The following is a 13,193-nucleotide window of genomic DNA, read 5'->3' on the forward strand; positions in this document are numbered from 1 at the left end:
GGAACAAGTAAGCCCTAATATTGATTAGATAGTATTACTAGCCTGATAATAATAATAATAATAATAATTGTCTTGCTATCGTCACAACCCTATTGTAAAACCCCTATCAACGCACTCATTGCCATTTTTTACTTTTTTAAAATATATGTTGACAAATTTGTGGCTAATTCATACAATTTTTATGGCTTCTTTTTTTTTTTTTTTTTACATTTTTCTTGAAAGGACAGTGGAGATGGGAGAGCGACAGGGGGACGGGATCAGGAAAGGTCCACTAGGCAGGGATTTGAACTTGGGACACTCGAAGCACGACTGCAGCATGCCCACGATAAACTGCCCACAAGGCTATTGGCGCTTATGCTTCTGATTGATATGAATTAGTATGCTTTCATACAATCCCCACTGAATGGTTAGGTTTAGTGGTAGGGTTTGGGGTGGACCTTGTTTACTTTTTTCTTAAAAATATTACATTCTTGTGCAGATCAAACTTCTACAAAATCGCCACCTCTCATAAAATTGTTACATTTTCTCATGAAATAGGGTTTTCTTTAGCACCATTCCACCTTGGCTCCAGTTCACTAGTTGAATATTGATATCGATTTGATTGGATGAAAAAGAGGTTGGATGTATTTTTTCTTTAAACTGTACTTTTCTTTAAACTTTTTTTTTTTTTTTGGTAAATCAGAAGTCCAAAAAACTCTCTCGTTGTGCTTTAAGTCACATATTTGGTTGACGCCAATATTCTGTTTGTAGTGACTGAACACTCACCTCCCTAGTTAAACATATACGAGAATAAACAGTGAAGTCAGTAATGGGAAGCAGTCTGTGTTTACCAGTTCATCAGAAGAACTCATGTCTGGATAAACGTTGAGGGATAACCAGCCTCATCTGGTCAGAAGCCCCTTCAAGGGTTATTTAACACCAAACGGCCTCTTTTAGTCCTCAAAGAGGAACGAGGAGCTGGCTGATTAAGAATGAACTCTGCTTGACTATAACCCTTAAACCTGTAGAAGAATGCTGTAGGGAATTTGCAATGATATTTATTACTTCCTGTGGTTGTGCAGACTCCTACTTCATAATACAAAGCATTTAGCCTGTGTTTGTTCAAGCAGCTGTTTATCCTTGATCATAAAAAAATGTGAAATGTAGTTGTAAACGCTTTGTCACAGTAGTTTTTAGCCCACCGTGGCCATTCGAAACGGTCACTATTGAATATTCCGCTACTTGTTTCAAGTTCGCTTCAGAGCCCTGGTTGTTTCTTCACCCATTTAATGCTCGTCTTCAATGTGACAAATATAGCAAAACATCAAGCAGCCATTAGGCGTGAGGAATTGGAGGCATGTAATTAGCCAATTCTCCATATGACTGGGAAAATTACAGAGTGGAGCTTGTGATCAGCAAATTTCATGCATTCATAATATTTTGCACTATTTTTATTGGGTGCTGTATAGCAGTTTTCTGACTTGTCAATCGTCTCTGTAGAGTCACAAAGAATGTAAGAGGTCAATATCAGCGCAGATGACATTAAAGACCAGATTTAAAGTTATCATTGACTTCACATATATTAAAAGTGGATAGGGACCAGGGACAGTTGTGGTCACCATTTGGTTTCATTTTGTGCAAAGGAGCAGCTCTTTGCTTTCCTATAGAAAGATCATTGTTTGGATAAAGTATAGTGTTTATAAAGCAAACAAAACTTAAAAATAACCTTTTGAGTGAGTCACTCCATGCTTTGAATCAGATTGTACAAATGATGGGATGTTTCTGCTGTGAGCTTGACATGCTAGATGTTTTTCATTAAAAAAAAGTAGAGTCATAGTGTTAAAATCAGATTACTTATTGTCTGCTTTTGTGTGACTTCAGTAGAATTTAGTCAACCACAGCCATGCAAAGTTCTGTAGCTATAGAGTCTTGAAATTCAATTCAGACTTTCAAATAATTGCATCAGTCTGTGGATGGCTGTTGAATAAAATGCCCACTGTTTGACCAACCGAACGGGCAGCAGAGAGAATTGTCACCTTGAGATAATGATTTTTGTTTGGTTTTATGCAGCCAATATCACCTCTGTGACACACACACACACACACACACACATATGTCTCAACTGCTTTCTCAGAGCTTTTTTATGGTCAACAGAGTGCAAATGGGATATTTTAGTGAAAAAAAAAAAATTAATACAGTCTTTGGAAGTTATGAGATACCATCTACCAATTTTTCCTAAATCATTTTTAGGGTTAGTTCACCCTAGAATTAAAATTGTTGTCATACTCCTTATTGATCTAAAACTTTAAGGCTGACTTTCTTCTTTGGAACATCAAAGAAGATATTTTGAGAAATGTTTAGAATTTAACAGGATCAAAAACAACACTTGGAACCCCCTTTGATTTTCATGGAATGGGCATAAAAAAGTCATACAGGTCTGGAACAACATTTTTGGTCAAATTGATGGTTTAATTAATTCATGTTCATGAACATACTGGAACTGTACACAAAATAGATGTGTGATTTAACAACATTTAGTAAATGTAGAGGTGGGTGGACTGAGTTGAATTGGAAAATAATGCTACAGGCTGCAAATCTGCACTCAATTCTCTCAGACGCTTGATTTGTAGACTAACCAGGAAAGGCCTCGGTGGTTTTCTGGAAGTATGTTGTTTCAGAAAGAAGGCTACCATTTTAGGAGAGACGGTGCAAAGCTGTGAATGCTTTCTAAGCTCTCACAAACATTCCTACAAAACCTCATAATACACCCTGCGGACCATCGTGGTTGCACTAAAAGCAACTCTCTTGGAACGTTTGAAAACTGGCATGGACCAAGCAGTGGATTAAGTCTGATGACCTGACTTTGTCCTCCTCCTGTTGTTTTTCTTATTTTTATGTCTGACTGATGGAGTCGATCCTGCCGTGTCTGTTATCAAATGTAGCTCTGGGTTATTCGTGCTTGAATCGCTGTTGGGGATGTGTAGATTGACAGTGCTTACTCTCTCTGAGAAAATACTGTGGTTTGAACACAAACATGTGAATTTTTTCAACAAAATGTCTTTGCAGAAACCGATGGAGTATGAGGACTTCGACAGCTTTTGAAATATCCTAACCAAACTTACCTTTAATAGACATGGTTCACTCTGAGAACCTTAAAAGAATCGTTCTGCAAGTATGACTCTGTGTGAGTCTTTCTGAAACTCATTCACAAAACATGTGGTTTCTATGTAAATCATTCATAAATCAGTTCATACATTAATTGTCCAGTTGAATTTTAATGCGAAAATATATGATTTGTTCTGTTTGTGTTTCATTAATAAGGCAGCTGGACACTGTAAATCTCTCAAAAGGATGATAAAGCTACCAGAAAACTCCATATGGCTCGTCAGGTTTTTTTCTACTTTGAAGCAAAATACATTTGTGTGAGAAACAGGCCAAAAAGAGAGGGTTTGGAACAACATGAGAACAAATGAATCTTTATTGTTGGATGAACCACACATATTTAAATATACTAGCTATTACAGAGAATAGCTAGTTATCAGAATTGTTTTTCTAAATATTTCCCCATATTTTAAGTGTATTACTTTAACTCTTTGCCCGCCAGTGTTTTTTGTTTTGTTTGCTTTAAGTTGCCAGCCACTGCCAGTATTTTTGATAATTTTTAAAAAAATTCTTATGGCCCCCAAAAGAAACATTTTGTCATCTAGATATCTGAATATTTCAAAAGACAGAACATAGCCTCTGCTTTTAAACAAACAAACAAAAACACTTGAGTATGGGTAGATTTAAAAAAAAAAAAAAAAAAAAAAAAAAGATTTTGTCCAGATCAGATTCAGATCGTTGATCAAAACATAGACGGAGTTGATAACTTCCATCAACACCCCCAAAGCTTGCACAGACCTAAAACACTTCCTGGACTGTCATTTCATTCTGTAACCTCAGGCAGGCCGTTTTGATTTATGTAATAACTGATGTTTGATGATCATGCGCCCCGCCGTGAACCAGTGAAAACACAGAAAGCTGGAAAATTCCATCAGTGGTGGGGGAAAACGTTAAATCCAATTTAAATGTTTATCTCACATACATAGAATGCATTTAGTTTCCTTGTTGCTGTATAAATGTAAGTTGACTTATCTGGCAGAGCCAGAAAAAAAAACTGCATAACAGTCTAATAATGTACAACAAGAGAGAGAGAGCTTTTGTGATAACCAGTCAGATATGTATTTACCATATTCATTTCTTGCTTAAGATTAAGGGGGAAAAAAAGGGAAAACAATGTACATTTATACACAAGCTTACTGTGGCAGGTGCAACTTTCAGACTCCACTGACCTTCATCTGAACTCTCACAGAATTGCATTCACAGAATAGTGGGATTCATAGGCAGTGGAAGATGCATCTGTGCTGCCTTCAGAAACAATCAGATGAAGGTATCTCAGCAGACAGGATGTGACATTGTTGTCTTCCTACCTTCATATCCTCCCTGCGGCGTTTTTCAGCTTTTGGGAGCAGCCTGAACTAATGTGTTAAAGTCTCTCCTATATAGTACACCGCAAACTGTCCCCAGTCTCAATCTTCACCCCTTTCTTTGTTTCGAAATGAAATGAGAAATTACGATTAATTTCTTTGGGAAACAGAAAACAGGCAAGGACGTGTTTTTGTGCGTATAAAGGTAAAAATATGGAGAGCTGAGCTGACCATGACCTCTGGGCTGTCAGAAAATGGTTTATGATTAAATTTAATAACCAGAGAATGCCTTCCTTCGATCCTGCCAGCCGGTTGTGTGTGGGTACACAATTTTGAGCACTCAAGGTGGCGAAGCCGTAAATATGTGTTCACCAGGTGAGGTCAATCTGTTGTCCAGTGCAGGATAGAGATAGCCAAGGCTGCCATCAGAAATCTCATTCAAATACTTGCAACATCTGCAGGTGCCTCAGTGAGCAGCGTTTTAAGGCATTGCAGGCATGCCTAAAATGTTGCAATCTTTTATCAGAAATAATTGATCAAAAGTGACAGTAAAAACATTTAGAATGTTACGAAAGGTTTGATTCATTTCAAATAAATGCAACTTATTCATCAAATAATCCTGAAAAACAACATTTCAACATTGCTAATAAGGTTTTTTGAGTACCAAATCATAATTTTAATGATTTCTGAAGGATCATGTGCCAACTGGAAACTGGACCAATGGCTTAAAAAAAAAAAAAAAAAAAAAAAAAAATATATATATCTATATATATATATATATATATATATATATATATATATATATATATATATATATATATAAACAGAAAAAGTCTTTTAAGCCTTTTACAGTATTTAACAATATAACTTTTGTTTATTAGACTATTGTATTGTTAGCTTAGCTGTATTGCAATCAGCTGAGTCAAAATGAAGAGTTCATGCTGCATCAGCTCAGGTTGGAATATAGTCATAACAGCTATTAAGGAAATACCGATATTACGTCCCATATCTGTTTGCGTTGCATTAATGTGGAAGGAGAACCGTGTTTGAGACATGCAAAATGTCAAAAATGTCTCCACAGCCCTCCAGATTTGATTTTAATGTGTGTGCTTATGAAATAAAATGGCTTTTAGCTGTGCCCGGAATAATCTTGGGATTCTGGGTTAAGTCATTAAGTCACTCCAGGAGACTGTGGGTTTGTGATGATTAAAGGACAGTTGACTGCATCACGTTTCACCTTCCATGGGTGTAATACATCATCCTAATGAACCTGTGTAGCCAGGGCATGCAGTATTTGATTAATCCACAGTCATTAAATCCAGTCTGCTGAGGACATCAGGAGGGAAGAGCATCCCGAGCCCCTCAGCTCAACTCTCCATTAATCTACTGCACAACTGGATCCAAACACACACTACACCGTTCCCACACTTTTAGAGAGAATCCCAAACTGAACCATCGTGTGTAAAACAAAATGAATTCATTAGAAAAAAAAAAACCGGATGAAATGATAATAAATAAACAGGCATGTTCTAAAAATAGTTCAGTTTCTGAATGCTGGAGGGCCAATACTGTGTTCCAGCCAAGATAAAATACACAAGATTGAGCCATTTGTTATTTTTAGATCGTTTTCCCAGAAGAAAGATATTGTACTTTTAAATATGTATATTCTCCAAAGGTTAATCATACTGTTATTAAAAAAAATAGTAGTATAAAAAAATTAAAAATGTTAACAATAAAATGTTCTATTATTATTATTATTCAATCAAAGCCCCTTCCTCACTGCAAACACACAAGCAGATAAAGGTGATCATCTAACCTGTCTTTTCTTTATTTTACCAATACATTTCAGGTTTTAATTAATATATTTTTCTTTTTGTGTTTATCTTAATTAAATTTTTCACCCTTCTCAGACCCTTATAATAAAAAAGTACATAGTTTTAAAGTCTGTATGCAAATATCTAGATAGACTAGTAATCACCAGGCACATTGTTTGTTGTAGTTTTTATTTCTCCTGATATGACCCTTTAAATGAGCCCTATTTGATGATAAAACTCCATACACTGGCATAGAAGTTTCAAGCCAGCCTCTAAACAGATTATCTTCACACACATTCAGTGTTAATAGGTCTGGTTGCTTTTTTTTTTTTTTTTTTTTAAAGGTCACTTAGTATGAGCAAGTGTCCCTCTATATATTTGTACAATAATGGCTTCCTTTGAAAGTGTCTTAATAGTCATTTACTGTTGTGACAATAATTTGCCCTCAAGTTTATAAGCTGTCTTAATTGACATAAATGATTGTCGTTAGGCAGGGGAATGTCTGATTTTGGCTAACGGGCAGCGGAGTGCAGAAGTGACCTCTTTAAGGGTGCAGCGGGGGCTGATGAAGTGTTTACTGATCCCTGGGGAGGGGGAAAGAGTGTGTCGAAGTCATAGTTTCTACATTCATTTGCCTATTGTATATGAGAGGGTTTAGAGGTTGGCCCGTGTCCTGGAAGTGTTGATAAAACCGGCTGGCCGGAAAGCTTGTGTAAATGATTACATACCAGTTTAGCCTTGTAAGGCTATTTTTACCTTCCCAGCCCTGTTCTGAACTCCACCTTCACTCTCTCTGCTTCTTCCTGAACAGGAAAGACCGGTTTCTCTTTGTCACTTTTGTCAGGCAGTCGGTGTTATCATTCATAATAAGCTCAAACTGTTGGTATTCTCCAAGTTATCTAGTTGGACTGTGTTTTATGTTGTATGTTTCAAAGCATGAAAAACGTTCTGTTCCCAGTGTGTACTGGGACATTCCACTTCCCAAAAATCCCCTAAGCTCATACCACAGAGGTTGTTTGGTAGCACACTTCCTGTGTCTGTTTGTGTGTGTGTGTGTGTGTGTGGACAACACAATTAGACACTATCTTCATGTGAATTTAATTCACAAATCCCAAACAAAGTAAACTGACCGAGCCTAAAATTTCTCTGCAGAGCTTGGATGAGCTTGATGATGACGATGGAGAAGAGAAGGAGAGGAAGACGGATGAAAGTCTTACACAGCTAAATACGGTCCAGAACGAGGCAATGACCCCTGACCCCGGAGCGGCCTTCTCGATACAGGTGAGAGAGAGTGTTTGTTGTGCCTCTAGAGGGTGAAGTGCAGTCACTGGTCGGCCTTACAGAGGCAGTGTTGACCAAAGAAACAAACACAACACAATGCAGTCGACGTTCATGCTGCATCAAACCACAATACATAGCAAGATAATAACTCTGTTTTTTTTATATTGGAGTTTTAAAGCAGAACTTTAATGGTGTGCAAAGGTGACAACAACAAACTGAAAAAAATTATGAAAAACTAAGAAAAGGAAAAAGTATTAATTTGCTATACAATATTAACAATGAAAAAAAATGTTTATATATATATATATATATATATATATATTTTTTTTTTTTTAAATTGAATTTTGATATTTATAGACAAAATGTATGTCAGCTTTTTATAAATAGAAGGCCTTTATTATTTTTCATGCATATAATCACCCTCATATTGTTCCAAATCTATATGACCAAACCCAAAATAAGATGTTTTGAAGAATGTTCCCGCTGCTCTTTTGTATTTATACAGTGTATCTTTAAAATCTTGCCTGCATTTGTCATCTTTAGTGGCTCACTGAAGGATGAGGATGGCTAAATGTCAATGTGCCGTCAGTAGAGCTCTGGGAACATGATTATGCATTTTTCTGAATGATGCATCATTTTGTCATATCTAGTTTTCTCCTGTTGGGTGGTTGATTCCATGTAGCTTCAGGTTGTTGAATGCATAAAGGATATGATATCCAACAGTATAATCACAGTGACATTGTTTGAGTGCATATCATCTTGTATTACTTTTCCCTGGAATGGATTTCTACTGTTTTATTCTGTGAGAATTTCAAACCTATTATTGCAAAACATTAAAAGGACTTTTAGTGAAAATGATTCGCAACTAACGGCATGGTGAAAAGTGCTTCTCTGATTGATAATTATGTTTAAATAAAGATGCCTATTACTGCCCGAGCCATTGAGAATGTGAGTGGTTACACGTGTTTCTGTTGATCCTGGTCATGTTCCAGCAGTCTATGCCAAACCACAGTTCTCCAGATGTTTGCCTCTTTTGTATTGGACACATCTCATTTTATATAGGTTCTTACCAGTGATGGGCAGTAGTGTCGCTACAAGTAGTCACACTACTAGCTTTACTACATTTCTCAGAAGTGTGGTTATGGCGTCGTTTTCTTAATCCGATAATGAATTATTATTATAATTTGAAGCCTAAATACAATAACTAGAAATAGGCCTAAAGCTTAACATAGGCTTTAAACAAACTACAATACAGTCAAATGACTTGAACTTCACCTGACAGCTCTTTTTGATATTTAGCCTATTTAAAAAACATTTTCCCTGAAAGTTTGAGTTAAAATCCTTTGCAAGAGCATGAATATGAACCACAATTAGGATGTAAAATTGAATAAGCGAAAAGATTAGTTTACCTGCTCGGCATGATGATGATTAATGTCCCTGACAACCTCTGTAGTCCAATTTAGCTGTTACTTTTTTAAGAGAAGTAAAAACATTTAAAAAAATAAGGTCTGTATTAACCAAAGACTTTATTTCCAGCATTTAAACAAAAACCCATTTTTTCATCTTCTGTCATTATATTTATTAACTGAACATAAAAACCTGATACAAAAACTTGCACTTTCTGTTTCTTGCATGCATCTTATTCAAAAATCATCAAGTACATTACTGTACACTGGTTTCAGAGTGTTGGTCTCATATTACGCGAGATCACGAATGTAAGATTGTCTTCAGTTTTTCTACACATCACATTTCGATCAGATGGCAGATTTACGCATCCTTGTCAGACATGTGAGCGTAGAGTGCCTCAACAAATTTGCTGCTGCATTTATCAATTGCTTGGAATGGCCATATTTCACTGATCTCTGACCTCCCACTAAACATGGTCATAATTTACGAGCTTTCAATATTAATATGATGCCTGACAGTGCTCAGGTTCACCGATTACAAGGTTGGATGCACATGATGGGTCTCTGTATATTCACCGTACAGTCTGTTCAAGGCCGCTGGTAATTTAGGGATGCAGTGAATTAAAAGATCATAGCTTCATGAGTATTATTCCTAGATATTTTTTATTCTGGGACAAGCATTTCCCTTCGGGTGCTGTGTGTGTGTGGTATTATGCTGCTTCTCTCTCTTCTAAAATGAATTCCTGATCAGCTCAAGGCCTCCATCTGCTTCTGCTTAAGCTGTGCTCTACCTTTCTTCTCTTCTGCCATACAAGGAAAACACTCTGATACCGGAGAACCACTAGAACTCACGGAACCATACGGAACATTCCACGGGATCATCTCGCTCCAGTGTGGCGCCAATGCAGTAGTTCGTCACTGGAAAATTGAACTCCATCTGTGCTCTCTGTGCAGTGCCTCAAAAACCTAGTGAGCTGCCTACCTAGACATCAGTATTCAATGGACAAAAATGATGGACAGAAACTGCTTCCTAGGTATCATAGGTGCATTTAAACATCCAAATGAAATTGCAAAAAGGTGTCTAGGTGGGAAACTCAGTAAGGTTTGAGACACAGGACTTGCTTGTCAGTAGGGTGTACATTTAACAACATTTTGGTCAGAACAACTGCACTAGGGTTTGAGACGCAGCCTTTGTGTGACAATATTGGGTTAATTCTGAACCAAAGTGTTTCATGGTCATTTGCATTTTTAATTAGCGCTTCTAGTGTGAAGACGTTAGATGTGCTGGGAGGGATTTCCCATGCGTCACCGCGTTGACCCCAGCTATAAGAGTGATGAGATGGTGGCAGTGTAATTTTCACCTGACAAAGGCGCCTGTTAGAAATGTGATGGAGCAAAGCAGAATTTGCATAGTGCAATTACATGCAGTTTCCTTGAAAAATGCTGCTCAACAGCTGGAATTCTCAAAGAAGTTTTGCTCAGTAAGCTTGAGGATTTCAGCATTCGTATTTAATCTTACAAAGCCTATATGGGTAAATATGAATTGTGTATGGGTTGCTTGTCTCTGGAAGGATTTGAATGTTTATCACATAAAGCAGGAAAGATTTAGGGCACATGAGCACAGCTTCAGAATGCCAGAGCAGGCCTGTGCCGGACTTTATTAGACTGGCTTTCTGAGATCCTGAGATCTTACCTTTTTAAATTGGCTGTCAAAATCACAAAGCCCGTCATCGCAAACCACTCTGAATTCCTTTTTAAGCAACGTGCAATTTATCAGAAGAGAACTGGGCTGAATACGATGAATATATTTGCTTTCTCCATTTCAGTTTCCCAACCTCCCTCATCACTCTTTCTCTCACATACTTCTTGTTCTGTTTCTTTGCTCTTACTTTTCATCTGTGGTGAGCAAAATGCCTTTTTTTTTTTAAAAAAAAGGTTAAAGGTTCCAGCTATACAAAAATTTATTTTGAGTAATTTAGCAGTCTGTATAACCAAATTACCATTAGGTCTGCGTGTTTATAAGCATTCACAAGCCATTTTACTTCTGTAATGTTACGCATTTCTGAGTGAAATTATAATAAATGAGGAAAGATGTAGGATGGGACTTTATCTTTATGAGTAGCTTATGAAAATGTTAATTATATCACAGGTGATTAAAAGCAGGGGCTAGAAACAAAGGCAGAGCAAAGTTTTTATTTAAAGCTGCAGTAGGTAACTTTTGTAAAAATATATTTTTTACATATTTGTTAAACCTGTCATTATGTCCTGACAGTAGAATATGAGACAGATAATCTGTGAAAAAAAAATCAAGCTCCTCTTGCTCCTCCCAGTGTCCTATTGCCATTTGCAGTTACTGACCGCTCCCGGTAAGAAACAACCAATCAGAGCTGCGGTCCGTAACTTTGTTTGTATTCAAAATATAGAAAAATGTATATAATAAGCGAGTACACCTGGAATCCATTTTCCAAACCGTGTTTTTGGCTTGTCCTGAATCACTAGGGTGCACCTATAATAAGTGTTTATATTCGGACTATTTTAGATTGCTTCAGGGGTATCGTGGCGGAGTAACCCAGTTCCTTTGTGATTCCTCATAGACACAAACAGAGAGAAGTAGTTCCGGCTACGATGTTCTTCCGCAAGACGCAAGCAGTTCTGTTTATTAACCGCTAGCTTTAATGAAAGATTATAAAGACAAACCTTTTTTTTTCTAGGCAGTCATAAATCATTCAAAATAAGACCATAAACAAATAGTAAGAACATATTTTTGGATCGATATTTAAGATACAAGTACAGCATTGTTCAAAAATCTTGTGTGATGTATCTGTTGAAACCCGCACAGGTTCTTTTGCTTGAACATTTCATTTCTCAGCAAAATCAGGCCAAGAACCACCAGACAGATGCAGGGACATTAAAAAAGGAAATATGAAATATGTTTTTATGATGGTTGAAACTTTATATGTTCCTCTAGAGCTGAACCTTGTGTTCCTGGAACATATGAGTCTGAAAGTGTTTTGTATGACAGTTGGATATATATTAGCCTTTAGTGAGAGTTTGAGAATGATAACCGTAACCTGTAGGCCATCACAGTGATGGAACTTGTTCCTTGGAAGCAAAGACAACTGTATGGTTCAGCTCTTTTTGAGTTATAGCGCCTGGATTTTTTATTTATTTTTTGTGTGGTTTAGCTTTGGTACCTCAGAAAGTGGCGTATCAATAGAGTGACTCATACCGTTCAAAGGCCAACAGAAACTATTGGGAGGATGTTGTGTGTGGGCTTGTGTATCTGTATATATGTCTGTCTGTTTTCCCATTTAACTAAAGGGGGTTATTCTCATTTTTATGTCTCTGTTTTATTTTTCAGGACACTCAGAGATCCAGAAGTCATAAGAGGTGAGTCTGACTGCATCTAATATCTGTCAGCGGGTAAGATATGTCAGCACTGCATTGCGCAGAGGGAGATTGAAGGGATTTAACCGTATTAGCCATTGACCGCAACTCTAGACCATTCGCTCATCTGCTGGCTTCTGTCAAATGTTAAAAAGTATTCTCCTGGCTTGAACATTTGCCTTAGCAAAACTGCTGAAAAAAAAGGGTCTTGTCAAAAGAAAAGGATTTAAAGCCTGTGAAGGGACAGCATGGATTAACTGGACTAATTTTCAGAGCCACTGTTAGAACGCCAGTTGCTTTCATTCTCTCAGTTGGCAGCAAAGTCAGGCCTGAATTTGTTTCCACTTGAATGAGACAAGTGGACTGTTTGTATCAAGCTGAGCATACAAAATTAATAGAAAAGTTCTAGGAAGTTGAAACTCAAAACTCACTCCAAACACTGAGTGACTTAGTGAAAAAAATGATCCAGCATGACCCCTCTCACGTGAACACTTCCTGCCCCACCAATGGCTATTTTCTTAAACATTTCCAAAATATCACCTTAGATTTTTTTTTTATACAGGTTGCAGCCATTGATCTGAGTTTCACGGACCAATTGTTGTTCTTTTAACTTTTCTAACGATTCTTAAAATGCACAAGTAATTCATTCAACTGTAAGGGATACATTTACAAGTAAATCTGTAAGGGAAATAGTGGTATTATCTGTATTGAAAGGAATAGTCATTAATTCTGTCAATAATTACTCACCCTCTTGTCGTTCCAAACCCGTAAGGCCCCTCTGCTTATCCTCGGAACACAAATTAAGAATTTTTTGATGAAATCTGAGAGTTTTCTGACTCTGAATAGACAGCAACGGAACT

General features: G+C 37.0%; 1 protein-coding gene across 2 annotated transcripts in view; it reads left to right on the forward strand.

The window, feature by feature from the left end:
* LOC127956613 (PRKC apoptosis WT1 regulator protein) overlaps positions 1–13,193 on the forward strand; it is an 84,055-nt gene that overhangs the window by 45,293 nt on the left and 25,569 nt on the right. For both annotated transcript variants that reach the window (XM_052554670.1, XM_052554669.1), the window contains 2 exons: positions 7,412–7,540; positions 12,308–12,336. In XM_052554670.1, coding sequence (XP_052410630.1) covers positions 7,412–7,540; positions 12,308–12,336 — 158 coding nt within the window. The remainder of the gene's footprint in view (positions 1–7,411; positions 7,541–12,307; positions 12,337–13,193) is intronic.

The sequence above is a fragment of the Carassius gibelio genome, chromosome B4 (genome assembly GCF_023724105.1).
Source record: "Carassius gibelio isolate Cgi1373 ecotype wild population from Czech Republic chromosome B4, carGib1.2-hapl.c, whole genome shotgun sequence".
Lineage (NCBI taxonomy): Eukaryota > Metazoa > Chordata > Actinopteri > Cypriniformes > Cyprinidae > Carassius > Carassius gibelio.